The sequence below is a fragment of the Oncorhynchus clarkii genome, chromosome 30 (genome assembly GCF_045791955.1).
Source record: "Oncorhynchus clarkii lewisi isolate Uvic-CL-2024 chromosome 30, UVic_Ocla_1.0, whole genome shotgun sequence".
NCBI classification, from domain to species: Eukaryota; Metazoa; Chordata; class Actinopteri; order Salmoniformes; family Salmonidae; genus Oncorhynchus; species Oncorhynchus clarkii.
Genome location: NC_092176.1, coordinates 31,492,160 through 31,519,349, shown reverse-complemented (window position 1 = coordinate 31,519,349; position 27,190 = coordinate 31,492,160). Strand labels below are relative to the sequence as shown.

Sequence of the window (27,190 nt, the reverse complement as noted above, 5' to 3'; positions counted from 1 at the left end):
CCAACTCAGCATGAAACTGGAGATCATTTGAATTAAAAAAGGGACTTTTAATGACGATCAGTGTCAAACAATAAGAGTTGAAAACGTACATTAATCATTCCGTCCGATTTATATTTCAAACCGGGATTAGTGATTTCTTTTAACCTGATTAAGCCAAATGAAATCTCTTTGATAGGTACAAAAATAACCAAATGTTCCAATACCATTTAGACTTCATAAATCACTGATAACCCAGAAAATACACAATGTACCCTAACACTAACATAAATGCCTCGCTGAATGGACTGACAGGTCATTACATTTGAGTATAGTTAAACTGCAACACTGAATTAACATGTTAAATGTTCACCTCTCCATATGACACAGACTTGAAAGATAACCAGGGGTAAAAACAGGCCCAGACTATGAACCACTGGATAAAGGACTGAAACAGCTCGTAACTAAAAAGGTCTAAACTAGTGAAAAATGGTTCAGCAACTGGCTCCTGAAAATGGGGATTAATTAGAGCACTATGACATATTTAAATTTGTACACAAAACAAATCAAAGAAAGCACAAATACCCTTGTTACAAGGGAAATACATGTATAGTTTTTAACACAAAATCTAAAATGGCCAAATGTCCTGCAATGGCTAAAGCAGTGTATACAGATCAACAGTTTTGATCTAGAATCATGAGAATGCATTTATACTATGGATGCTGACTTTTCAAACTAACAGAGAACTTAACACCACTATGAAAGGAACTGGTAAATCGCTAGCAAGGTACATATCATACACCTACTGGAGATGCACCATACAGGTGGACAGAATTAACTGTTGTCAGTTTGTTTTGTTTTTCAATAGAGAATTCAGGTTTTAGAAAGTATTCAGCAATCATGGGATGTCTACACATTACTACTCATTCTCATAGTGCGCTTTTTCCCCTCGATGAGAGGATGACTATGCATAACAATGGAAATCTCAGTAGTCCATTTTAGCACTTGAACAAGGCATTAGAACAAAGTGCTTCAAGAAGAACAGTAGTATCACAAGGAGGAGGAGGACAATCAGGTAGAGACAGAGGATACTGTAATAAAAAAAACGTCCCAATACCCTTTTCTCTTCATCCACCAACTTTCAATTAACATGATCAATAACTGAAACCTTTAAAATAACCCTCTCCCACCATTCCCTTTTTTAGTTCATTCACCACCAGCTCTTCTGTTTACATCTCGTCCGAGCGGTGTTGCTGTATAATGATAGATGTAGGCTTCCTGTCAGTCCAGTTCTCCTTGGTCCCTGGAACCTCATAAGCCACAGCCGTTCCCACTGGATCCCTGGATCCCTCCTGCAGGCCCCCAGCCACGGGTCCAGCCCCCGGCTTCAGCTCGGCCTGACCAGGACTGGGGAAGTCTGCAGATGAGTTGCTGTTGAACCCACTCTCAGACTCAGACTGCTCCACTTTCTGGTAGTCTGGTGTGTGGTTCTGCCCGCCAGTGAACATGGCCTTGGTGTTCTCCACCTTGGCCACTAGGAGGAGACTGCGAGGCTCAGCGTCATCTACTCCCTCTCCAGGCTCAGAGTAATCCAGGGGCAGAGGGTCTGGGGTGTCATCAACAGCAACAGAACGCAGGGTCCTGGAGACAACTACAGAGGGGAAAGGTTTAACATCTGCTCCAATCTTAAATACATTACTCGTCTTAATAACGGGAAGAGACAGGGAATATTTGATGAATTTTAGATGTTATTTATTGTTGTATACATAACATTACTTTAAAGAAAAAATAGCTATTTTGAACAGAATAACTTCTGTTCATATTATTATTATTTTTAAATAGCTTTATCATTTCAGACCATCCTAGTTTTTTTTAACTTACCGGAGGAGGGGGTGTATATCTCCTTCTGTCCAGGGCTGCGGCCAAACGGGTTGACAGAGGGGAAGACGATGAGGCAGAAAGACAGCAGGAACACCTGAGCAGAGAGAAGAGAAAACTGTAAGAAAGCTGACAAATGTGTGTGCAACCTAGGCTTACAAACCCAATACATGATACATCCGTCTACAAATAATTATGCAAGAAGTATTTGCGTAACTTTTTTATATCTTCCATTCATTTTTTTATGCTAAAATAACATTGTCTTGTATAAGAATATCATTCTTCTCATTAGAGACCCAAGCAGGGCTCCAGTCTTTATTAACTAAAGCATAAGTACATGTTAGTTTATTGTTCCAACATACCATTATTTGGCAGTGGGACAATAATGGCTTTAGCCTCAATAGTATACTAGTACAGTACAGGCTCTCCTGGTCCTAAAGAGGGAGACACTTACAACCATCTGGAGCACCATATGAAAACATAATCAAGCCTCAATCAGGGTTGATATTACTATAATGTCCAAATCAGTTATAATAATGTCACCATACAGGCTGGGCTGGCACCCTGAAAGAACAGGATGTAGCAAGCCGCCTCAGCACACACCGTGTTAACAAGGTTTAACTTCAATTTGGAAAAGATTGACAACCAAATACATCTGCAGACAAACTTGTGTGAGATTCTTTCAGTACCAGTAAATTACTACATGCTCTAATTCCCAGCATGCAAAACAGGGGCCATGAAGTGGTGTGAGGGTTAAGCTCTACTCTGTGTGTTAGTCCTCTTACCATGACACATGTGCTGGTGGTGGTTGTCTTCATGGTAGACATCTTCATCATGCCCTGCAGCTTCATCAGCTGCTCTATTAGAGACCTAGACAGGGGAGAATAATAATTACCATCAGAAACGTCATTCATTCATTCTCAGATGTGCATCATACATAAGAATAGTGGTTCCATAATCATGGTAATGGCAGTAGTGGCGTCTTACATGTTTTGCTTCTGCAGCAGTTGGACCTTCTTCTGCAGATCCTGGTTGTGAGCAGTGCAGATGGAAACCCTAGGGACCAATCAGCAATACACTCAGTCAACCAACCAAACTTTATTTAAAACAAACACCTTTTGACCCAATGAAGACACAGCAGGCTAAACATTGGTGAAGTGAAATAGTTTAAATCATATAATGACTAATGCACTGCGTGTGCCTTTGATTTCATTTTCAGAGATCTCTCCATCCATTCTCTCTGACCTGTTCTCCAGGCCATCCACATACACCTTCTTCTTCTTCCTACTCTCCTGGGCCGACTGCTTGTTGCGGATCTTTCTCCTCACCCTCTTCAGTGTCCTCTCCTCAGTCTGAGACAGCGAGAGAGACTACTCACTTGACATGGTAATGTACACAGTGCTGAGGAGCAGTCTGCGGTCTCACTGCTAGAGACAAACAAGTTGTCTGGGAAGGTTTCTCATTTAGTGTGATTGGAATTGATTCTGCAGGAGACAGGAGTCATTTGAATAATTTAAAATACATCTTCTGTTCACTAGTCATTGTCCCTTGATATTAGCAGCCTCAGTACTAAGGTAGCTACAAAGTAGCTAGTGTCACATCTCCCTTGTGAACCTCATTAGTCATTGTCTGCCCTGTCCTTGGATAACACCAGAATCTGGCATTGTCATTCTTAAGGAGTGTATGCCATTTGGACCAAAGTTCTCAGTGGTTTCGGTGGTCTCCAGTGTCAACAACCACTTGTAATAACTGGAGGAAATTACCTTAGTAAGAGGCATGCAAGACGGTATGGCTGCCCCTTCTTTAGCAAGAAGTCTCTTTTCCTCATCAGTCAGGACAATCTTCTTGAACTGGAACTGAAGGGAAGAAAACAGACATTTTTAAGAGACAAGGCCTTCAACAGATCTTCAGCACAGTTACATAACTTTGCCACTGGGTGCCGACAAAACTGTAAGATTATGTCTTGTGAAATTTTAATTGTTCATGAACTCAAGTACAGTTAATGCCATTCTTATTAAAACAATGAGAATAAGTTTGACAAGCCTATTAAATACTTGTTTGATCTTTGGGTTTGACAATAGTGCTTCTGCTTTTCTCATCTATAATACCCATTTGATGATGTGAAACTCACCAGATCCGCTTGGTTGTCCTGTGTAGAGTCCTCTATGGAAAAAGCGCAGGGTAGTTCTTCACTGGAATAATCCTGTTCCATTTCCATCCCCTCACTGTCCAGGTCGTCTGATGAACACGAGAGAACAACACCAGATCTTTATGGTCTCACATGAACAGTAAAGTTATGGAACCTTACAAGGATATTTCTGTGAAATGTTCTAATCCAAGGATGAGTCAAGTGACTCTGAACTCAAATCGTCTGAACTTAATCTCAAAAGCATGGGGAAAATAAAGACCGGCACCACCTAATTCCACCTAACTGAACATCTGATTGCTGATTGGCTGGCGTGACACATTCTTCAGGATTCATGACCAGCTGGGCTGGGGGCGGTGTAAGGTTAGACACCTGGGAACCCCTTCATATGTCATGTGTAGCCCCCTAGAGTTAGTCTGCAGATGCTCAAACTACCAACAAACTATCCAATTAATTGAACTGTCAACAGATTTTATTGTCATGCAACTACTCCTTCATACCACCCAAAGCTATGAACCTGTTAGCCAAGTGTAAAGGTCTAGATCAACACTTACCCAAATCAATAAAGACATCCATATCCAGCTTCTCTGCCCTCACGCTCTGTAGAGCATCCACGTCCTCTTCCTGGAGCAGATAGTAGCTGTGGTCTGTCTGCACGGTCAGGGCCTGAGGGTACTCAGCCTGGAGCTCCAGGGCCATCAGGGGATTGTTGGAGTAGTCTGGGCTGGACAGGGAGTACCCTGGGCTGGGCGCAGGGTCACCGTCACTCCCATGGGAGCTGGTGAAAGCCAGGAAATTCTGTCCGACTATGCCGCCAGTGCTGCTGCCGTCAGAGATGCCGCTATCGCTGCCCAGTGGAGATTGGGAGGGACAGGAGGTGGCAATGTTGTTTTCTCCCTCAAGCAAGCTGGACAGGAAGTCCTCAGTGTCCATGCCTGTCAGCATCTACAATACAGCAGGAAGTTAGTGTCCATTCTATTCAAGATTACTTGTTTATCCCACAAAGAACAATTGTGAAATAGAGTTTACCTGCTATAAAATAAGGAAGTATGTCACATTTTGATGTAATTTGATAATAAACTACTTCTGCTTTACTAGTACAACATGCAATTAAATTAAAGGTTTGTTTCCTGCCAATCATCAAACTATTATCGGTTAGTAAACATAAAACAGTGTTATTCCTGAGTGGGAGACATACATCTTGCTCAGAGAGCCAGTTTTCTAGCCCACTTCCATATGGGAAGAAGGGGTCATTAGCTCCCGGTTCTCCTTCCTGGAACAGGATCCCCAGAAGATCCGCCCCATCCATATCAGGAACATCCTCAGTGACTGACATCTGGCAAACACAACCAGCAATAAATAAATGAATTCTGGAAAAATAATGTTGAGACAGAACTAATTTATTTGTTAAAGTAATAGGTAAATAGGAATACCCTAAACCATATAAATGAATTATAACTATCGTTACATGTCATTTCTGGTCAGGAGGTATTCTTAAGAGAGATTGCATTGAGAGTTGCCACGTCCTAGCGTTTGGCAGTTGCCACACAGTATACAGCAGATGAATGAATGGGTTATGTCTAGGTGAGATACAGATTTAGTCAAATTTTACGTCAAACGTTGTTTTTATACATTTTCGCTAACTCTTTACCTAACCTGCTGCGTAAATTCTCCTAAACCTGTTACGAAAAGTACATTTTGACAAAAGCTGTATCCCTTCTAGACGCCATGAACGACCTCATTCCTATACTTCGCCCCGCCCACTTTCCCCTTTTGTCACACGAGAATCAACAAAACAAGCCCGAGTGAGCTCACAAATGTTAGTATAGAACACTGCACTTCAAATATAGACAAAGTAGTTACATTTCAAGTTAATTAGCTACATACCATAATGCTGTCAATCGAGCTAGTAAACTATTGTAACACCAGTTTCTGTGCCCAGTAGGCTGGAGGTTAGCAAGTTAGCTAGCTGGGTATCCAGTTTACGTTACATTGTCATTGTCCTGGTCGTTTATCTTGCTAACGTTACCTAGCTAGCTACAAGAGCATTGTTTGCATAGACACGATGCACTGACAGTGACAGACACAAGGATGAGTAGTTAGCTAGTAGGTAGGCACTGGGCAATCAGATTAACTAGCAAGATAGCTAATGTAGCTAATCAAGAGTTTGTTTGAAAAAATATGATTTTCTGCATAGCTGACCAGCCAATGCAATACATGCTCCATGGCCAACCAATTTGATAAATTACATCTCCATTAAATATGAAGAATCGATGGTCCTAATTAACTGCACACCTCCGCCACAGATATAACAATGACATGGTTTGTTTGAAAAAAAAAATCAGACAGCAGCTAACGCGTTAATTTAGCTAGATAGCAAACACGATAGATTCCTATGAACAAATGTTGCTGAGAGGGCGTGGTCGTTGTATGTTTTCGTTTACGAATCAAATAAAAAGCATTCATTTCTCATGCCTCAAATGTTCTTACCTTTCTCAATATACAGCCTGATAAGGTAGGATAGCATTCGTGTGAGTCAGTGCAATTATTTTTATTGTTGTCTCTTCCAAATTTCTGTCTCGTACACTCTTCCAGATTAAATCACCTACCAACAAGACAGATATTGCGTCATCAGTAAAGACAAATTAGCGTGCGTAAGATTTCGCCCTTGTCCTTATGGGAAATGTAGTATGGTGTGTGCTGCTCATGAATTTGATGTTGATATGACACAATGCCATTTCTCATGTTCGACATTTTAGTTTCTTCAGAAAATATTGAAATGTTTGAAGAGGGCATACAAATTAGCGTGCGTAAGATTTCGCCCTTGTCCTTATGGAGAATCGATGTTCAGGCTATATCATGATTCCTGGAAAATGAGTGCAAAGCATTATATTGACATGCATTTATAAAATAGAAGATCACATTTTCTATTGAGTCATGGTGCTGGCTTAATGTAACTGGATAGAAAAACAAAGGCATGGCATGGCAAAGGCATTCAAGACAGAAATCATCACATTCCTTGTCCTTATGCTTCATGTCCTCCTCAGTTTCATTCACAGGTTACAGCCGACATAATTCGACTAAGGCCTGTTGTGGTTATTAAAGTGAAAGTAAGACAAGGGTCGTTTCTTATCGGTACGTACAGCATCTTTATTTTCCATAATATAAACCCATTAACCCCAGAGGAACTTTACAAAAAGTTTAGTAAAAAACACAAGTGAAGTTTATCAAAACATTACAAGAGAACAAACGTAGCATTTCATAATTGTATTTAATATTTTAACAAGACATATAGGGCAACAATATAGCATAATGACAATCAAAAAATCTAATCCTTGGAGTTGACAGGTATGGTGTACGAAGTAACTTTCAACCCAACCAGGCCAATAGGCCAATGTGTTAATTTCAACCATTGACCTGGAGTTCTCTTGCCTGGTCCCAGATCTGTTTGTGCTCTTGGCAACTACATTATTCATCGTCAAGCCAAAGCATTTTAGCGCAAACAGACCGGCACTCAGGCTATATCATGATTCCTGGAAAATGAGTGCAAAGCATTATATTGACATGCATTTATGAAATAGAAGATCACATTTTCTATTGAGTCATGGTGCTGGCTTAATGTAACTGGATAGAAAAACAAAGGCATGGAAAAGTGCAATAGAACATTCAAGACAGAAATCATCACATTCTTCCTTCTCATTAGCTTGGACTCTGCATTCAACAATGCTACATCTGGGTTACCAAGGCTCAGTCACTTCATGTAGTTGATTGGGCTACCGATTGGCGCAGTGGTCTTAGGCACTGTCTCTCAGTGTAAGAGGTGTAACTACCGACCCTGATTCAAATCCAGGCTGTATGACATCTGTCTGTGATTGGGAGTCTGGGTTTGGCTGGGGTAGGCTGTCATTGTAAATAAGAGTTGGTTCTTAACTGACTTGCCTAGTTGAATAAAAATATATATATATTTATGAAATTGCAGCATCAGATTTATGGGGTTGATTGTGGCATCATTGTCAGTATCCTTTTTTAGCATTATGTGATATACGTAACTGTTGTGGATGTGATGAATATTGATGTACATTGTCTTAGCTTCAGAAGCTTGTGCATATCCCACATTTTGTGTGCTTGTTCTCAGATGTATTCTTCAGATTTTTACTGAAGCATTTGTTGTCGAAAATTATCTTGAAAATGATGTGTTCTAGCTAAGATTCTCTCTGAAAATATATTCTAAAGTGCATTTCTCATACATTTCAGTACTGTTTTCTAGATAGAAAGATGAGAAGAATTTAGCAAAAATCTATGAATAGTCTTGAAGTGTCTTTTTCAAATGAAAGTCACCCCAAAATACTGACTTCATCAAGTGTTCAGAAAAGTGGATTGGCACATGTATATTGTTACATTTGCATATTGTATTGCAATATTTCAGAAAATATTCTACATTCAACTGGTAAAGGTTACTTTTGATATGCACTACCGGACAAAAACACCAACTCATTCTAGGGATTTTCTTTATTTTTACTATTTTCTACATTGTTGAATAATAGTGAAGACATCAAAACTATGAAATAACACATATGGAATTAGGTAGTAACCTAATGTAGGTGTTCTAAAACTTTTGACCAGTAGTGTGTGTGTATATATATGTATATAGTACCAGTCAAAAGTTTGGACACATATGGAATCACGTAGTAACCAAAAAAGTGTTAAACAAATCAAAATATATTTTATATTTGAAATTGTTCAATGTAGCCAATGTAGCCTTGTTGACAGCTTTGCACACTCTTGGCATTCTCTCAACCAGCTTCACCTGGAATGCTTTTCTAAAAGTCTTGCTGAGCACTTGTTGGCTGTTTTTCATTCACTCTGTGGTCCAACTCATCCTAAACCATCTCAATTGGGTTGAGGTCGGGGGATTGTGGAGGCCAGGTCATCTGATGCAGGACTCCATCACGCTCCTTCTTGGTCAAATAGCCCTTACTCAGCCTGGAGGTGTGTTGGGTCATTGTCCTGTAGAAAAACAAATGATAGTCCCACTAAGCGCAAACCAGATAGGATGGTGTATCGCTACAGAATGCTGTGGTAGCCATGCTGGTTAAGTGTGCCTTGAATTCTAAATAAATCACGACAGTGTCACCAGCAAAGCACCCCCACATCATAACACCTCATCCAGAGATCATCCGTTCACCTACTCAGAAAGACACGGCGGTTGGCACGAAAACTCTCAAATTTTGACTCATCAGATGAAAGGACATATTTCCGCCGGTCTAATGTCCATTGCTCGTGTTTCTTGGCCTAAGCAAGTCTCTTCTTATTATTGGTGTCCTTTAGTAGTGGTTTCTTTGCATCAATTCAAGCATGAAGGCCTGATTCATGCAATATCCTCTGAACAGTTGATGTTGAGATGTGTCTGTTACTTGAACTCCGTGAAGCATTTAGTTGGGCTGCATTTTCTGAGGCTGGTAACTCTAATGAACTTATCCTCTGCAGCAGAGGTAACTCTGGGTCTTCCTTTTCTGTGGTGGTCCTCATGAGAACCAGTTTCATCATAGCGCTTGACGGTTTTTGAGACTGCACTTGAAAAAACTTTAAAAGTTTTTGACATTTCCCAGATTGACTGACCTTCATGTCTTAAAGTAATAATGGACGGTCGTTTCTCTTTGCTTATTTAAGCTGTTCTTGCCATAATGGACTTGGTCTTTTACCAAATAGGGCTATCTTCTGTATACCACCTCTACCTTCTCACAACACAACTGATTGGCTCAAACACATTAAGAAGAAAAGATATTCCACAAATGAACTTTAAACAAGGCACAGCTGTTAATTGAAATGCATTCCAAGTGACTACCTCATGAAGCTAGTTGAGAGAATGCCAAGAGTGTGCAAAGCTGTCATCAAGGCAAATGGCGGGTACTTTGAAGAATCTCAAATATAAAATATATTTTGATTTGTTAAAATTGTTTTAAGTTACGACATGAGTCAATATGTGTTATTTCATAGTTTTCATGATAATTCTACAATGTAGAAAATAGTAAAACTAAAGAAAAACGCTGGAATGAGTAGGTGTGTCCAAACTTTTGGTTAGTACTGTATATATATATATATATATATATATATAATATATATATATATATATAATATATATATACACAATTACCAGAAAGGGGATTCTTTTAAACTACCTTAAAATAATTACCTTTAGGGTGTGGTGCTGCCTATACTATTCAAGTTACCTGTAATTACGCAATCCCAATGTACTATGCCTTCTGCTGACATTTTAAAAACATTCCAAATGACAACAAATGTGTTGGGATAGATTTTGATCAAGAAATCTTTAAGATTTGAATGTCTACTTCAGACTCTGTAACATCCATAACGATACGTTTTCCACCCTAAGCTAATCATGAAAATAGTAATCTTTTCAAAATTATTGTTTTTATGCTCAGCCAAACCTTTCCTTCAAAATGGCTATCCATGTTTTGACCTAAGACTTACAAACTCACAGAAGTTTGCTAATGTGTTTAATCTTTCCAAGAAGCTTACCACTGGGCACACACTGGTTGAATCAATGTTGTTTCCACATAATTTCAAAGAAATGGCTTTGAACCAACGTGGAATAAATGTTGAATTGATGTCTGTACCCAGTGGGTTGTGCATTTCATGTAACATCCAGAACACTTCTTATTTGCTTTATTTCTCCAACATGCTAATATTTAGAAGTCAATTTTTTGGGGATTACATTCCCCCTGGTGGGTAATATAGACACACACATCAAAATTGTATTTATATTTAGTTTGTCCATTCTGTGAGACATTTAAGTTGTGATTTTGTGAGCAAGTATTATGAACATAATGCTGGAATCGCCCAGGTTCCTTTGGAGAAAAATGTCTGCTGGATAACCATATGTTACATGTTTGCCTTTTCTGGTGAGATAAATTAGGGAAAGACTGGCACCCAGGCTAAAGTATATTCTCACAAAGACAAATACTCACTTGAATCCCAACTTTAAAACTTTTTTTGTCTTTCTTAGCGTATCTGAGATTAATGTTTTGCCGATCAACATTCAAGGCAGAAATCAAACTGATTTAAAATTCACCATCTCATTCCTCATTCACAGTAACATACATTCTAATCGTTTGACAAAAAATACAATAAAGTTAAACTATAGGAGTAAAGGCTTTTCATCACAGAATCACACAGAGCTTGGAGGTGTGCCGTAAGCTGCGGTACGCCTTTAGCCGGTCCTTTTTACTCACTCTGGCCCCGACCACATGCGTAACCGCAGGCATGCTCTCCACTGCCCGCCTCTTGTGCGCACGGTGCAACAGAATCCTATAAACACCTGTTATAGAACTCCTACAGTCCTTCCCCTGATTATTCAAGATATGCTCTGTGGTGATCCCTAGTGTCTCCAGTGCCCCCCTCACCTGAGCCTCATCCTCCTCCAACTCTGAAGGTGTGCTCTCGGCCAGATAGGACGGGTCCAGTTTAAAGGGCTCCATGGCCCGGGGAAAGTCTACACTCAGCAGCCACTCACAGCCCATTATCTGCTCTACACTGCAGCGATCTGAGGGCTGAGGCTGGAGGATGCCTCTGATCAGCCTCTGGCAGGGCTCCAGTATCCAGGTGGGCAGCACATAGGCCCCCTCCAGGATACAGCGCTTCAACTTGGCAACCGTGTCCGCCCTGAAGGGCATGCTTCCTGTCACCATGAAGAACAGCATGATGCCCAGGGCCCAGATGTCTACGAAGATGCCCAGATAGTGTTCGTCCCGGAAGAGCTCTGGCGCGGCGTAGGGCGGGGAGCCGCAGAAGGTGTTGAGAGTCTCGTCGCGGCGGCTTAGAGTGCTGAATCCGAAGTCTCCCACCTTGACACAGGTGCTGCAGGTGTAGAAGACGTTCTCTGCCTTCAAGTCACGGTGAATGATGCTGTTGTCATGCTGTGGGGCAGGTCAAAGATGTATCTGGTTAATACACCGGTATATACTGTAAATACATCTCACTCTTTAAATGACATTCAATCACAGGAGGTTGGTGGCACCTTATTTTGGGAGAACAGGTGTAAGGGGTGCGTAACCGGTGGCAGGGAAGTCAGACGCAGGAGAGCAGAACTAGGTAATAGCCGGAGCAGTTTAATCGCAAAACCAACGGCATAAAGAAATAGATAAAATGGGTACAAAACTTGACGCCCACCATTAAACTTGTGCACAAGCACTTACAACAGCAATTCCACACAAAGACATGGGGGGAACAGAGGGTTAAATACACAACAATTAATGAGAGAAATGAAAACCAGGTGTGTAGGAAAACAAGACAAAACAAATGGAAAATTAAAAGTGGATTGACGATGGCTAGAAGACCGGTGACGCCGACCGCCAAATGCCGCACGAACAAGGAGAGGAACCGACTTCGGTGGAAGTCGTGACAACAGGTTTGTGGTAATAACTGGAGCGGAATCAGTGGAATGGTATCAAACACGTGGTTTCCAGGTGTTTGATGCTGTACCATTTGCGCCGTTCCAGCCATTATCATGAGCCGATCTCCCCTCAGCAGCCTCCACTGCATTCAATGTTGCACCACAGAAAATAGACAATGTTTTTAAGCACTTTTCATCTACGGATGTGGAGTCTGAATTGTTCTTATGACCCCAGCATAATATTTATTTGGGAAACGAGGACACACGTTTCAAAGAAAGCAAATGAGGTCAGGAAGCCTTGTGATATTACTGACTCAAACACATACAGTATGGACACATAATAATCTATATTAAAGCGTATGTGAGCAGGACTGTAGCCCTGGGCCAGAAAAATACCATGTGTTTGACAGCTGAGAGGATCTGAGAGAAGACGATCTTGCTGTCTATGTCGGACAGTTTCCCCTCTGTGCTGATCTTGGTGTAGAGCTCGCCTCCGCCTGCATACTCCATCACCAGATGTAACCGTGACAATGTCTCCACCACCTGCCACCCACCAGGAAGAAACACAGAGGATGGTCAAGGCATCTACTGATAATTACACTACTCTGTTTAATTACACTACTCTGTTTAATGACACTACTCTGTTTAAAAGTACACTGCACTGATGACATTAGTTTCTGACCATGCTTTGTGTAACTCATTACTTGTCAGTAATAGATGTTTATCAAGGCCTGGGAGGCTGTGTGTGTGTGTGTGTGTGTGTGTGTGTGTGTGTGTGTGTGTGTGTGTGTGTGTGTGTGTGTGTGTGTGTGTGTGTGTGTGTGTGTGTGTGTGTGTGTGTGTGTGCGTGTGTGTGCGTGTGCGTGCGTGTGACCCCCCTCGTAAAGGCGTATGATGTTGGGGTGTTGCAGTCTCTCCATGCTGGATATCTCTCTGGATAGTAACCTCTGGGTCTTTTGGTCCAGCTTGGTCTTATCCAGGATTTTAATGGCCACCTTGTCTGAGGGAGGACAAAGGGAAATGTTAATTTATTTATTAGGATTCCCATTAGCTGTTCCTGATGCAGCAGCTACTCTCCCTGGGGTCAGCGTTAAGCCTTTGTTATATACCTAAGGTCAACATAGAATGTAGAAATAAAAGGCAGGCCTTGAGAGAAGAGTTAGGCAAAAATAAAGAGATATTCCTGTTTTATCTTATGGTGTTTTATTCTCTATAGATACAACGGTTCAATATTTTGTGGATGTCAACACACACTTCATATTTATATATCTCTATGCATTAGCAAGCTATGTGGCTGATAAAACATGTCAATTCTATAACATTTCAAGCCAAACATAAATAAACACATGTCATAATATTACTGTTGATGATATCTGGAAACGTGCATGTACACCCTGGCCCATCTACTGTTGCTAGCCCCAATTCTGACTTGTTATCATATCTGCTTCACTGATTTTTGCTCTCATAAAAACCTGGATTTTCTGCATGTTATAACACTAGAAGCTTATTACCTAAAATGCATAAATTGAAAGTGTGGGTTCACAGCTACAATCCAGATGTGTTGGTCATTACTGAGACGTGGTAGAGTGTTTTGAATACTGATTTTAACCTTTCTGGTTATAAACGTTTTCGACAAGACAGATCTTCCAAAGGTGGCAATCTTTACCAAGGATCAGCTTCAGTGCTTGGTTATCTCCACCAAGTCTGTCCTCAAACAATTTGATTTGCTCTTTTTAAGCATTAAACTTTCAAATAGCTCTTTGTTGACTGTTGCTGGGTGCCATCGTCCTCCATCAGCTCTGGTCTGTACCCTACCTGCCCTAAGCTCTCTCCTGACCCCTTACACTAAGTCTGAATTCATCCTGCTAGGTGACCTAAACTGGGACATGCTTAAACCACCTGACCAAGTCCTAGAGCAATGGGACTCCCTAAAATCTTTCTCAGATTATTACCAATCCCACAAAATATAACTCCAAAAATTATAATCTCCTTTTTTGATTTAACCAGGCAAGCCAGTTAAGAACTAATTCTTATTTACAATGACAGCCTACCCCAGCCAAACCCAGGCCAAGTGTGCGCTGCCCTATGAGACAGCCCGATGTGATACAGTCTGAATTCAAACCAGGTACTGTAGTGACACTTACACCTCTATGTACTGTACTGAGATGCATACTCTGGCTGACAGGCTCTCGTTCAGGCAAGTGAGAAATAAGTGCACTCAGGCTATCCGGAAGGCCAAAGTTAGTTACTTTAAGGAGCAGTTCCCTCTGTGGGTCTAACCCCAAGAAGTTCAGAAAAACGGTTAAAGACCTGGAGAATAAACCCTCCTCCTCACAGCTGCCCATGTACCTTAATGTTGATGATGTGGTTGTTACTGACAAGAAGCACATTGCTAAGCTCTTTTATCACCACTTCATTAAGTCAGGATTCCTATTTGACTCAGCCATGCCTCCTTGCTTGTCCAACATTTCCTCATCTCCCACCCCTTCTACTGCGACTATCAACTGATGCTTCTCCCTCTTTTTCCCCTGCCCCGCTACAAAGTTTCTCCCTGCAGGCAGTCACTGACTCCGAGGTGCTAAAGGAGCTCCTGAATCTTGACCCTAAAAAAACATCTGGGTCAGATGGTTTAGACCCTTTCTTCTTTAAGGTTGCTGCCAATATCATCTCCAAGCCTATCTCCAAACTGTTTAACCTGTCTCTCCTTTATGGGGAGGTTCCCATTGCTTGGAAGGCAGCCACGGTTCATCAATAATTTATAGGGGAGATCAAGCTGATCCTAACTGTTATAGGCCTATTTCTATTTTGCCCTGTTTATCAAGTGTTGGAAAAACTTGTCAATAATCAACTGACTGGCTTTCTTGATGTCTATAGTATTCTCTCTGGTGTGCAATCTGGTTTCCGTTCAGGTTATGGAAACCTTAAAGGTCCTCAATGATGTCACCATTGCCCTTGATTCTAAACAATGTTGTGCTGCTATTTTTATTGACTTGGCCAAAGCTTTTGATATGGTAGACCATTCCATTCTTGTGGGCTGGCTAAGGAGTATTGGTGTCTCTGAGGGGTCTTTGCCCTGGTTTGCTAACTACGTCTCTCAAAGAGTGCCGTGTATAAAGTCAGAAAATCTGCTGTCTCAGCTACTGTCTGTCACCAAGGGAGTAACCTAAGGCTCAATCCTAGGCCCCACGCTCTTCTCAGTTTACATCAACAACATAGCTCAGGCAGTATGAAGCTCTTTCATCAATTTATATGCAGATACAGTCTTATACTCAGTTGGCCCCTCTCCGGATATTCTGTTAAATGCACTACAACAAAGCTTTCTTAGAGTCCAACTAGCTTTCTCTACTCGTAACCTTGTTCTGAACACCTTCAAAATAAAGGTCCTATGGTTTGGTAAGAAGAATTCCCCTCTCCCCACAGGTGTGATTACTACCTCTGAGGGTTTAGAGCTTGAGGTAGTCACCTCATACAAGTACTTGGGAGTATGGCTAGATGGTACAGTGTCCTTCTCTCAGCACATATCAAAGATGCAGGCTAAAGTTATATCTAGACTTGGTTTCCTCTATCGTAATCGCACCTTTTTCACCCCAGCTGCCAAACTAACCCAGATTCAGATAAAATCAAATCAAAGTTTATTTGTCACGTGCGCAGAATACAACAGGTGTAGACCTTACAGTGAAATGCTTACTTACAAGCCTAACCAACAGTGCAATTTTTAAGTAAAAAATAGGTATTACGTAAGCAATAGATAAGTAAAGCAAACAACAACAATTTTTTTTTTAAATGACAGTGAAAATAACAATAGCGAGGCTATATACAGGTGGTACCGGTACAGAGTCTATGTGCAGGGGCACCCATGCCAAATCTTTTCAGTCTCCTGAGGGGGAATATATTTTGTCATGCACTCTTCACGACTGTCTTGGTGTGTTTGGACCATTCTATTTGGTTGGTAATGTGGACACCAAGGAACTTTAAGCTCTCACCCTGCTCCACTACAGCCCCGTCGATAAGAATGGGGGCGTGCTCGGTCCTCCTTTTCCTGTAGTCCACAATCATATCCTTTGTCTTGATTACTTTGAGGGAAAGGTTGCTATTCTGGCACCACCCGGCCAGGTCTCTGACCTCCTCGCTATTGGCTGTCTCGTCGTTGTCGGTGATCAGGCCTACCACTGTTGTGTCGCCCGCAAACGTAATGATGGTGTTGGAGTCGTGCCTGGCCATGCAGTCGTGGGTGAACAGGGAGTACAGGAGGGGACTGAGCACGCACCCCTGAGGGGCTCCAGTGTTGAGGATCAGATGTGTTGCTGCCTACCCTCACCACCTGAGGGCGGCTCGTCAGGAAGTCCAGGATCCAGTTGCAGTGGGAGGTGTTTAATCCCAGGATCCTTAGCTTAGTGCTGAGCTTTGAGGGCACTATAGTGTTGAACACTGAGCTGTAGTCAATGAATAGCATTCTCACATAGGTGTTCCTTTTGTCGAGGTGGGAAAGGGCCGTGTGGAGTGCAATAGAGATTGCATCATCTGTGGATCTGTTTGAGCGGTATGCAAACTGGAGTGGGTCTAGGGTTTCTGGGATAATGGCATTAATGTGGGCAATTACCTGCCTTTCAAAGCACTTCATGGCTATGGACGTGAGTGCTACGGGTCTGTAGTCATTCATGCAGGTTACCTTAGTGCTCTTGGGCACAGGGACTATGGTGGTCTGCCTGAAGCATGTTGGTATTACAGATTCAATCAGGGACATGTTGAAAATGTCAGTGAAGACACTTGCCAGTTGGTCAGCACATGCCCGAAGCACATGTCCTGGTTATACGTCTGGCCCAGCGGCCTTGTGAATGTTGACTTGTTTAAAGGTCTTACTCACGTTGGAGAGCGTGATCACACAGTCGTCCAGAACAGCTGATGCTTTCATGCATGCCTCAGTGTTGCTTGCCTCGAAGCGAGCATAGAAGTCATTTAGCTCATCTGTTAGGCTTGTGTCACTGGGCAGCTCACGGCCGTGCTTCCCTTTGTAGACTGAAATAGTTTGCAGGCCCTACCACATCCAACGAGCGTCGGAGCCGGTGTAGTACCATTCAATCTTAGTCCAGTATTGGTGCTTTGCCTGTTTGATGGATCATCGGAGGGTATAGCAGGATTTCTTATAAGCTTCCAGGTTAGAGTGACGCACGTTGAAAGTGGCAGCTATACCCTCTACCCTCTACCCTGTAATCCATGGCTTCTGGTTGGGGTATGTACGTACAGTCACTGTGGGGACAACGTCCTCGATGCACTTATTGATAAAGCCAGTGACTGAGTGGTGTACTCCTCCATGCCATTAGCAAAACAGTCCTGTAGTTTAGCATCTGCTTCATCTGATCACTTTTTTATAGACTGAGTCACTAGTGCTTGCTGCTTTAATTTTTTTTCAGGATTTAGGAGGATAGAATTATGGTCAGATTTGCCAAATGGAGGGCGAGGGAGAGCTTAGTACGCGTCTTTGTGTGTGGAGTAAAGGTGATCTAGAATTTCTTTCCCTCTGGTTGCGCATTTAACATACTGATAGAAATCAGGTAAAACTGATTTAAGTTTCCCTGCATTAAAGTCCCCGGCCAAAAGGAGCGTCGCCTCTGGGTGAGCAGTTTCCTGTTTGCTTATTTCCTTATACAGCTGACTCAGCATCGAGGACGTTGTCCCCACAGTGACCACAGTGACTGTACGTACATACCCCAACCAGAAGCCATGGATTACAGGGTAGAGGGTAGAGGGTATAGCTGCCACTTTCAATGTGCGTCACTCTAACCTGGAAGCTTATAAGAAATCCTGCTATACCATACGATGATCCATCAAACAGGCAAAGCGCCAATACTGGACTAAGATTGAATGGTACTACACCGGCTCCGACGCTCGTTGGATGTGGTATGGCCTGCAAACTATTTCAGACTACAAAGGGAGTAGTGCCAGCGTCCATCTGTGGTAGTAAAAAAACATCAACGGAAAAAAATGATGAAAACTCTTGGCAAATAGCGTGGTCTACAGCTTATCATGACATACTCTACTTCATGCGAGCAAAATCTAGAGACTTCCTTCGATTTTGTGCACCAGCTGTTGTTAACAAATATGCACAGACAGCCAACCCTCGTCTTACCAGAGTGTGCTGTTCTGTCTAGCCTGTGCTGCTAGCTGAATGTTTTCCATGTCGTCATTCTGCCATGATTCGGTGAAACATAAGATTTTACAGTTTTTGATGTCCCGTTGTTAGCATATTCGTGATCGTACCTCGTCTAATTTATTGTCCAATGATTGTACGTTGGCAAGTAATATTGATGGTAAAGGCAGATTTCCCACTCACCGTCGACGGATCCTTACGAGGCACCCCGCCCTGTGTCCTCTATACCTGTCTCTCTTTCTCTTGCCAATGACAGGGATTTTGGCCTTGTCGAGTGTCTGAAGTACATCCTGTGCATCCTGCTTGTTGAAGAAAAAATCTTTGTCTAATCCGAGGTGAGTGATCACTGTCCTGATATCCAGAAGCTCTTTTTTTGCTGTAAGATAAGGTGGCAGAAACATTATGTACAAATAACGCGAAAAAATAACACATAATAGCACAATTGGTTAGGCGCCAGTAAAATGGCTACCATTTATTCTGGGGCCATTCAGATGACCATCCAACCCATGCTAGATTACGGAGACATCATTTATAGATTGGCAGGTAAGGGTGCGGAAATATGTTCTTTACCATTCGGCCATCAGATTTGCCACCAATGCTCCTTATTGGATACATCACTGCACTCTATACTTCTCTGTAAACTAATCATCTCTGTATACCTGTTGCAAGACCCACTGGTTGATGCTTATTTAAAAAACCCTCTTTAGCCTCACTCCCCCCTATCTGAGATATCTACTGCAGCGCTCATCATCCACATACAACACCTGTGCTGCCAGTCACATTCTGTCAATGGTCCCCAAAGCCCACACAACCCTGGGCTGCTGATCTTTTCAGTTCGCTGCAGCTAGCAACTGGAAAGAGCTGCAACAAACATTCAAACTGGACCATTTTATTTCAATCTCCTCATTCAAAGACTCAATCATGGACACTTACTGAACGTTGTGGCTGCTTTGCGTGATGTATTGTTGTCTCTACCTTCTTGTCCTTTGTGCTGTTGTCTGTGCCCAATAATGTTTGTACCATGTTTGTGCTGCTACCATGGTGTGTTGATACCATATTGTTGTCATGTTGTGTTACTACAATGCTGTGTTGTCATGTGTTGCTGCCTTGCTATGTTGTTGTCTTCAGTCTCTCTTGTCGTGATGTGTGTTTTGTCCTATATTTATATCATTTAAAAAAAAATCCCAGCCCGTGCTCGCAGGAGGCCTTTTGCCTTTTGGTAGGCCGGCATTCTAAATAAGAATTTGTTCTTAACTGACTTGCCTAGTTAAAGGTTAAATTAAATAAAAAAATAAAAATAAGTGACTGAAACTTTCCAAACTTCTGTTTCATTCTGTCACTATGGTAATGGAATGTTTATATTCAATATTCAGTTGATGTGGAATGTTGTTCAATATCCTGGGAAATGTTCAGACCCTGATTAACATAGCTAGTAGCAAGCCTATGCAATGGAGAGTATCTGCAGATTTTTCTCTGGTTGAAGTGGCCTGGTTGTCCCTGTTGCATTTTCCATCAGCATTGGGGGTGCCACAGGGTTCAATTCTCAGTCTGACTCTTTGCTCTGTATACATCAATGATGTTGCTCTTGCTGCTGGTGATTATTTGATCCACCTCTATGCAAAGGACACCATTCTGATTACCTCTGGCCCTTCTTTGGACACTGTGTTAACTATCCTCCAGACAAGCTTCAATGCCATACAACTCTCCTTCCGTGGCCTCCAACTGCTCTTAAATGCAAGTAAAAATAAATACATGCTCTTCAATTGATCGCTACCCGCACCTGCCCGCCCATCCAGCATCACTACTCTCGACGGTTCTGACTTAGAATATGTGGACAACCTCAAATACCTAGGTGTCTGGTTAGACTGTAAACTCTCCTTCCAGACTCACATTAAACATCTCCAATCCAAAATGAAATCTAAAATCGGCTTCATATTTTGCCACAAAGCATCCTTCACTCATGCTGCCAAACATACCCTAGTAAAACTGACCATCCTACCGATCCTTGACTTCGGTGATGTCATTTACAAAATAGCCTCCAACACTCTACTCAACAAATTGGATGCAGTCTATCACAGTGCCATCCGTTTTGTCACCAAAGCCCCATATACTACCCAGCACTGCGACCTGTATGCTCTCGTTGGATGTCCCTCGCTTCATACTCGTCGCCAAACCCACTGGCTCCAGGTCATCTACAAGTCTCTGCTAGGTAAAGCCCCGCCTTAACTCAGCTCACTGGTCACCATAGCAGCACCCACCCGTAGCACACGCTCCAGCAGGTATATCCTTCTGGTCACCCCCAAATCCAATTCTTGATTTGGCCGCCTCTCCTTCCAGTTCTCTGAAACCAATGACTGGAACGAACTGCAAAAATCACTAAAGCTGGAGACTCTTACCTACCTCATTAGCTTTAAGCACCAGCTGTCAGAGCAGCTCACAGATCACTGCACCTGTACATAGCCCATCTGTAAATAGCCCATCCAAACTACCTCATCCCCATACTGTATTTATTCATTTATCTTGCCCCTTTGCACATCCTACCATTCCAGTGTTTAATTGCTATATTGTAATAACTTCGCCACCATGGCCTATTTATTGCCTTACCTCCCTTATCCTACCTAATTTGCACATGCTGTATATATAATTTTCTACTGTATTATTGATTGCATGTTTGTTTATTCCATGTGTATTCCACTGTGTTGTTGTATGTGTCGAACTGTGTCACTGTGACTAGGGTGGGCATTCTATGTTCTTTTTTCTATGTTTTTGTTTTTCTTTGTTGTTGACCGGGTATGGTTCTCAATCAGGGACAGCTGTCTATCGTTGTCTCTGATTGGGAACCATTCTTAGGTAGCTCTTGCCCACATGGGTTTTGTAGGTAGTTATTTTCTGTTTTGTGTGTCTGCACCAGACAGAACTGTTTAGTTTGTGCCGCTTTGTTATTTTTTGTTCTAGTGTTCAGTTTTATTAAAAATCATGAACACGTACCATGCTGCACCTTGGTCCTCTTCTTCGAACAGCCGTTACAGAACTACCCACCACCAAAGGACCAAGCAGAGTGGCCAGGAGAGGCAGCCCCAATAAAAAAAATGGGGGGACACACGGGACGGTCGGCGGAGCCGAGGATGGAACCAGAGCCAGCCAGGGTGAAATTGGAGGTGAGTTGATGGGGAGATTGGAGGAGAGAGTAATGAGAGAGTTGGTGCATGAGGCCCGACAGCCACCCGACGGAGCGTGTCCTCGATTTGATGCCACCTGAGTCAGCTCTCCATACTCGTCCTGAGGTGCGTGCTAGCCGTCTGGTGAAGACTGTGCCAGCCCCACGCACCAGGCCTCCTGTGTGCCTCCCCAGCCCTGCACGTCTTGTGCCAGCTTGGCTCTACAGATCTCCAGTACGCGTTCTTAGCCCGGTGCGCTACATTCCAGCTCCCCGCATCTGCCGGGCTAGGGTGAGGATCCAGCCAGGACGGATGGTGCCAGCCCTGCTCTCCAGACCTCCAGTGCGTCTCCTCGGGCCAGGATATCCAGCACCGACTCTGGGCACGGTTTCCCCAGCTCGCCAGGAGATCCCAGTGCGGCCTGTTCCAGCTCCCTGCACGTGCCGGGCTAGAGTGGGCATTCAGCCTGGAAGAGTGGTAACAAGGCTACGCACCAGATCTCCAGTGCTCCCCCACAGCCCGGTCTATCCTGTGCCTCCTCCACGGACCAGGCCTCCAGTAGGTCTCCCCAGCCTGGTGAGTCCTGTGTCTGTGTCCTGTCCGGAGCTGCCAGAGTCGCCCTCCTGTCCGGAGCTGACAGAGTCGCCCTCCTGTCCGGAGCAGCCAGAGTCACCCTCCTGTCCGGAGCAGCCAGAGTCGCCCTTCTGTCCGGGGCCCGCTGCGAGGGTCTCCGTCCCTCACCAGAGCCGCTGCCGTAAAGAGGGCCCACCTGGACCCTCCCCTTGAGAGTCAGGTTTTGCGGCCGGAGTCCACACCTTTGGGGGGGGGGGGGGGGGGTACTGTCACGCCCTGGCCATAGAGAGGCTTTTATTCTCTATTTTGGTTAGGCCAGGGTGTGACTAGTGTGGGCATTCTTTGTTTTTTTTTCTATGTTTTTGTATTTCTTTGTTTTTGGCCGGGTATGGTTCCCAATCAGGGACAGATGTCTATCGTTGTCTCTGATTGGGAACCATACTTAGGTAGGTCTTGGCCACATGGGTTTTGTGGGTAGTTAGCTCCTGCTGACTCCATATTCGGGTGTGAAATTCTGTAAGGGGTTCGTGACTGGCTTCAGGGAAGTCAGACGCAAGAGAGCAGAACTGGGCAATAACCGGAGCAGTTTAATAAGCAAAACCAACGGCACCCAGAACAACAAAATATGGGTACAAAATAAGCCGTCGCGAACCAGTCAAAGTGCACAAGCACTATATAACAAACAATTTCACACACAGACATGGGGGGAACAGAGGGTTAAATGCATGACAAGTAATGAGGGAATGTAAACCAGATGTGTGGGAAAACAAATGGAAAATGAAAGGTAGATCGGTGATGGCTAGAAGACCGGTGACGTCGACCACCGAACACCGCCCGAACAAGGAGAGGAACTGACTTCGGCGGAAGTCGTGACACGCACACACACAAAACACACTTCAGTCTTTGATGAAGCATGCAGGAATTCCATCCATACCTAGGCAAACACAAGATCTCTAATCAATCCATATTTTCCAGGGCAGCAGTCAGACAGGCTGTCTTTCTGTGGCAGATTCAGACTATAGGCCACTGGGTCAAAAACTGGTTGAATCAAGTGTTTCCACATCATTAAAAAAATCTATGTTATGACATGGAATTAATGTGGAAAACTGATTGTATTCCAAAAAGTTATCAACGTAAGGGAATTTAGTATTTTTAAAAACGTTTTAACCCAAATCCGTAGATTTTTTTTGTTGATTTCATATTGAATACACGTTAGTAGACAACACAACCAAAACTAAATCAAAACTAGATGTTGAAATGACGTCTGTGCCCAGTGGCAAACCACTGGCTCAATAGCAAACAGCTATCCAAGGAAATGTATTATTAGCTCATTGATGAAAACAGCTTGTCAGTCATCACTACGCTTTGAGATTTTGCTGCAGCAGAGGAGCTGGGTTTTCCAATAAATATTTAACTCAAGCCAGCATATTTAGTGAAGATTGGCCAAGCGGCCTACATATCTTTTCACTTTTTTATTGTCCATGAATGCATAATTCGAAGATTCAAAGGTTTGGTGAGCATCTGTAGTATAGCAGGGCTGTGTGTGTTATGTTAAATATCAGTTAATGTGTTTCCTGCCTGGCAGGTGTCTTCCTTACCTTTTGTGAGGGCGTGGATCCCCAGTTTGACGTGGGAAAAGTTTCCACATCCGATCTCTCCACGGACCTTGTAGAAGCTGATACGCCGGCCCAAGGTAAGCTCACGGACCACCCTGTTAATAAAATAAACAGCACTTACAAATGATCCAGAATAACAATACATGTGGTAATTCTTCTTCTTTCATGTTTTTTTCTTAGAGAGCGTTGTCATCCTGCTCCTACCTGTCATTCTTCTCCTACTTGTCGTCCTTCTCCTACCTGTCATCCTGCTCCTACCGGTCGTCCTGGCCCTACCTGTCATCCTGGCCCTACCTGTCATCCTTGCCCTACCTGTCGTCCTGGCACATGTCCAGGTTTAGCCTCTCCAGGGGGGTGATGCGGTGGCCAGGGACCCCCTCGTCATCTGTAGTGATGTCCGAGCTCTCCAAGCGGCTCCAGCGTGCGTATCTCTTGTCCTGACCCGCTGTGCTCCCAGTCAAAACCCCAGCCCCAGAACCCCTGGAGCACACCACTGTAGCCCCAGCAGGTCCCACCCCAGCGGGGCACACAGCCGTCATCCTACCCAGGATGCCTAGGATAGGGAGGGCTTAGCTCATGGCTGGAAGGGGTTCTGGTGCACCTATGGATGAAGACACAGACAATAACTTGTTGTGTTGATGAGGGAAATACCCAGAGCCCTGTTCAATTCATCCTGTCAAACCCATTATCTGCGCTGCAAAATGCAAATTTCTTGTATTGTATTCACGATCGCACCAAAAACATGTTAAATGTGGGAATCTCACCTTTATACATAGGGTCCATGTAGAGAGCTTTGCTGCTTCACCGAGTGTCCATACAATGACAGATAATAAATCATTTATGATAATTTGGCGGGTTCTTATATTTGTCCTATTTCATTCATGTGTGAATTGGAAATGTGTTTCTTGCATATCCCAACTCTCCCGAAGAAACCCTAGGGTGAATGGGGTCACAGCCAGGATCCAACCCAAAACAGAGGCTACTAGTCTATTTCTCCAGACCTTCAATGGATTGCAGTATGAAAATACTGCCTTAACCAAGGCAGTTGATGTTGTTTTTGATCCGTAGCTCAAGAATGTTCAAGGAAGGTATCTCCATAATGTTTGTAAGCACAGCTTGTTCCTCAAAATCATTATTTTGGGGTTCGTTCCTTGTTCCTTGTCAATCATTGGCTCATTGGTGAAATTAGCATTCAGACAATATCTTTAATTAAATCATTCAAAAACCTTTATTAATGCAATTGCAGACAGAAGTTGACAACAGGAACATAGCACGCATGTTTCCGAGTAAGTTCTGCAAAATAGAAAAGGGTCCGAGTTGTTTTATTATTCCAACAGTCATATATCTTAGTGATGTCACTGCCTACGTCATTACCTTCCACTCATGAGACCAAAATCATGCCTACACAGCTATATAAACAATAGTTTTAGTGTTATCTAAAAGCTCAGCAGTAAATGTCCAAGTTGATTTATAGTGGAATGTCTGACTAGTCTCTTATCTCTTACACTCCCCTGCAGAGTTCTGTCTCACAGTCACACATTTCTCAGACAGTTTCTTTATAAGAGGCAGAGATTAGAAAAGACTGTGGAACAATATTAAACCTTTATAATGAATATATATATTGTTAATCTGTAGTCTAGGACCCTATAAATGTAAGGAGGGAGGGGTCTTTTACCCCCTCCCCTTCTATTAATACAAAATAAGCATAATCAATTATTATAATACATCAAACATTTGGTACAGCCCCTATCATGACCTCAAGGTGAACCCCTGACAGTTCCTTGAAACAGAGGATGGCTTAATAAAGACTGTTAGTTGTTCGAGAGCGAGCAACAGTTTCTCAGTCCACTGGCCCTCACATCAGTGCTGCTGCATTGGCTCTTAATTGGCTCTTTGATTCTATATATAGCCCACTTTTGGGGGAGTAGTGGGGAAGGAGGGGGGAGGATGGAGTAAGGGGATATGACTGACGTTAAGGTGCTGTCATGGGGTACTGCCTTAAATGCCCCATGAGGTTGACCCTCTCTTGAACAATGAAGTCAGTTGAATAATGAACTTTTCTCCCACTCTCTCCTCTCTTCTCTCTGACACACTGTAGGGATTAATGAAGACAATTACTACATCTTTAAATCCCGGCTTTGTTAATCATGTGTGTGAGCAGGGGTGGGGTGTTTGAGCAAACAAAACAGTATAAGTGCATGTGCATAATTAGTTTGTTTAGGAGTACATAGAGTACCAGTCAAAAGTTTGGACTCACTTACTCATTCAAGGGATTTTCTTTATATTCACTATTTTCTGCTGATATTCTGTTTATTGTCTATCATGATTGCCTAGTCACTTTTACCCTTACCTAAATGTCAGTGGAGGCTGCTGAGGGAAGACAGAGAAAACAAAGCGGAATCACCAAGTCAATAGATGAGGGATGCCTGTATATGAAGGTTTTCAGTCCAATCCTCGGCATTGACTATCTTAGTTTGAATTTCGAGGATATACAACTGTCGTACAATTCCGCATTCATAACCAATCTAAATCTAAATAATAATAATCTTATATAAACACCTCATTATAATGAGTGATATCGCAATACAGGATATCACTTGTTTCGACTGAAGGGGAGTAGTGGCGGTGGAGCATAGCAAATCAAAGTGATTCCCTTTGTGAGCTCTCCCGTCTGCCCAACCTTCAAACACCTTCCTGGCATGAATATATAGCCATTGATCTGAGGGAGGCTAAAAGGACTCGCCAAGAGAGAAGAGGCCTCCGCTTTTACAGCACAAAGCGAACACTGTTCTGCAAATTAGCCTTTTATGTGAGCGTGCAGACATGGCACATGTGGTGCAAAACATAGGCAGACACGCAAACACACACACACACCCACACACACACACACTGAAAATGAGTTGTTTATGCATTTTATTTAGCAGCTAATACACTGGAGAGTACAGATTATATAAAAAGTCACCTCAGTAAATCAATTGGAAATGTTTGTGTTTAGAGTATGGTTGACAACTCCACTTGGTTTCTTGGTGATGGACAGTGAGCATGTTTGTCTCTATTCTGGATTAAGTTATTATATAGAGTCATTATTGCATGGAACTCTGTTCAATATCATATTGCTCAAATAAACAGCCCACCTGGTTTCAAAAAACAGATAAAGCAACACCTCACGGCACAACGCCTCTCCACTATTTGACCTAGATAGTTTGTGTGTATGTATTGAGATGTAGGCTACATGTGCCTTTAAAAAAAAATCCTCTCTTGAAGACATCCTTTCTGGGCTGA

General features: G+C 42.9%; 2 protein-coding genes across 2 annotated transcripts in view; both read right to left on the bottom strand.

Moving 5' to 3' along the window:
• Window positions 1–26: 26 nt before the first annotated feature.
• LOC139389682 (cyclic AMP-responsive element-binding protein 3-like protein 3) lies at window positions 27–6,654 on the bottom strand. The gene is made up of 10 exons (XM_071136567.1): window positions 6,491–6,654; window positions 5,199–5,336; window positions 4,555–4,945; window positions 3,986–4,092; window positions 3,618–3,710; window positions 3,100–3,206; window positions 2,842–2,910; window positions 2,640–2,724; window positions 1,858–1,951; window positions 27–1,627 (listed from the first exon to the last, which is right to left on the bottom strand). The coding sequence occupies exons 2-10, from the start codon at window positions 5,334–5,336 to the stop codon at window positions 1,206–1,208; spliced, it is 1,506 nt and encodes a 501-aa protein (XP_070992668.1). The 5' UTR covers window positions 6,491–6,654; the 3' UTR covers window positions 27–1,205.
• A 4,475-nt stretch (window positions 6,655–11,129) lies between these two features.
• The window catches only part of LOC139389866 (serine/threonine-protein kinase NIM1-like), a 28,939-nt gene continuing 12,878 nt past the window's right edge, over window positions 11,130–27,190 (bottom strand). Inside the window, exons 3-7 of the mRNA XM_071136860.1 lie at window positions 24,221–24,509; window positions 23,891–24,003; window positions 13,294–13,413; window positions 12,810–12,958; window positions 11,130–11,937 (exon numbers count right to left, since the gene is read on the bottom strand). Coding sequence (XP_070992961.1) covers window positions 11,182–11,937; window positions 12,810–12,958; window positions 13,294–13,413; window positions 23,891–24,003; window positions 24,221–24,447 — 1,365 coding nt within the window. The 5' untranslated portion in view covers window positions 24,448–24,509 and the 3' untranslated portion in view covers window positions 11,130–11,181. The remainder of the gene's footprint in view (window positions 11,938–12,809; window positions 12,959–13,293; window positions 13,414–23,890; window positions 24,004–24,220; window positions 24,510–27,190) is intronic.

Coding starts and splice junctions, on each gene's coding strand:
- LOC139389682 (XM_071136567.1), bottom strand. CDS start 5,336: ATGTCAGTCACTGAGGATGTTCCTGATATGGATGGGGCGGATCTTCTG. Junction 4,946..5,198: donor ACTGGCTCTCTGAGCAAGAT/GTATGTCTCCCA, acceptor GCTGTATTGTAG/ATGCTGACAGGCATGGACAC. Junction 3,711..3,985: donor AGGACAACCAAGCGGATCTG/GTGAGTTTCACA, acceptor TCTTCCCTTCAG/TTCCAGTTCAAGAAGATTGT.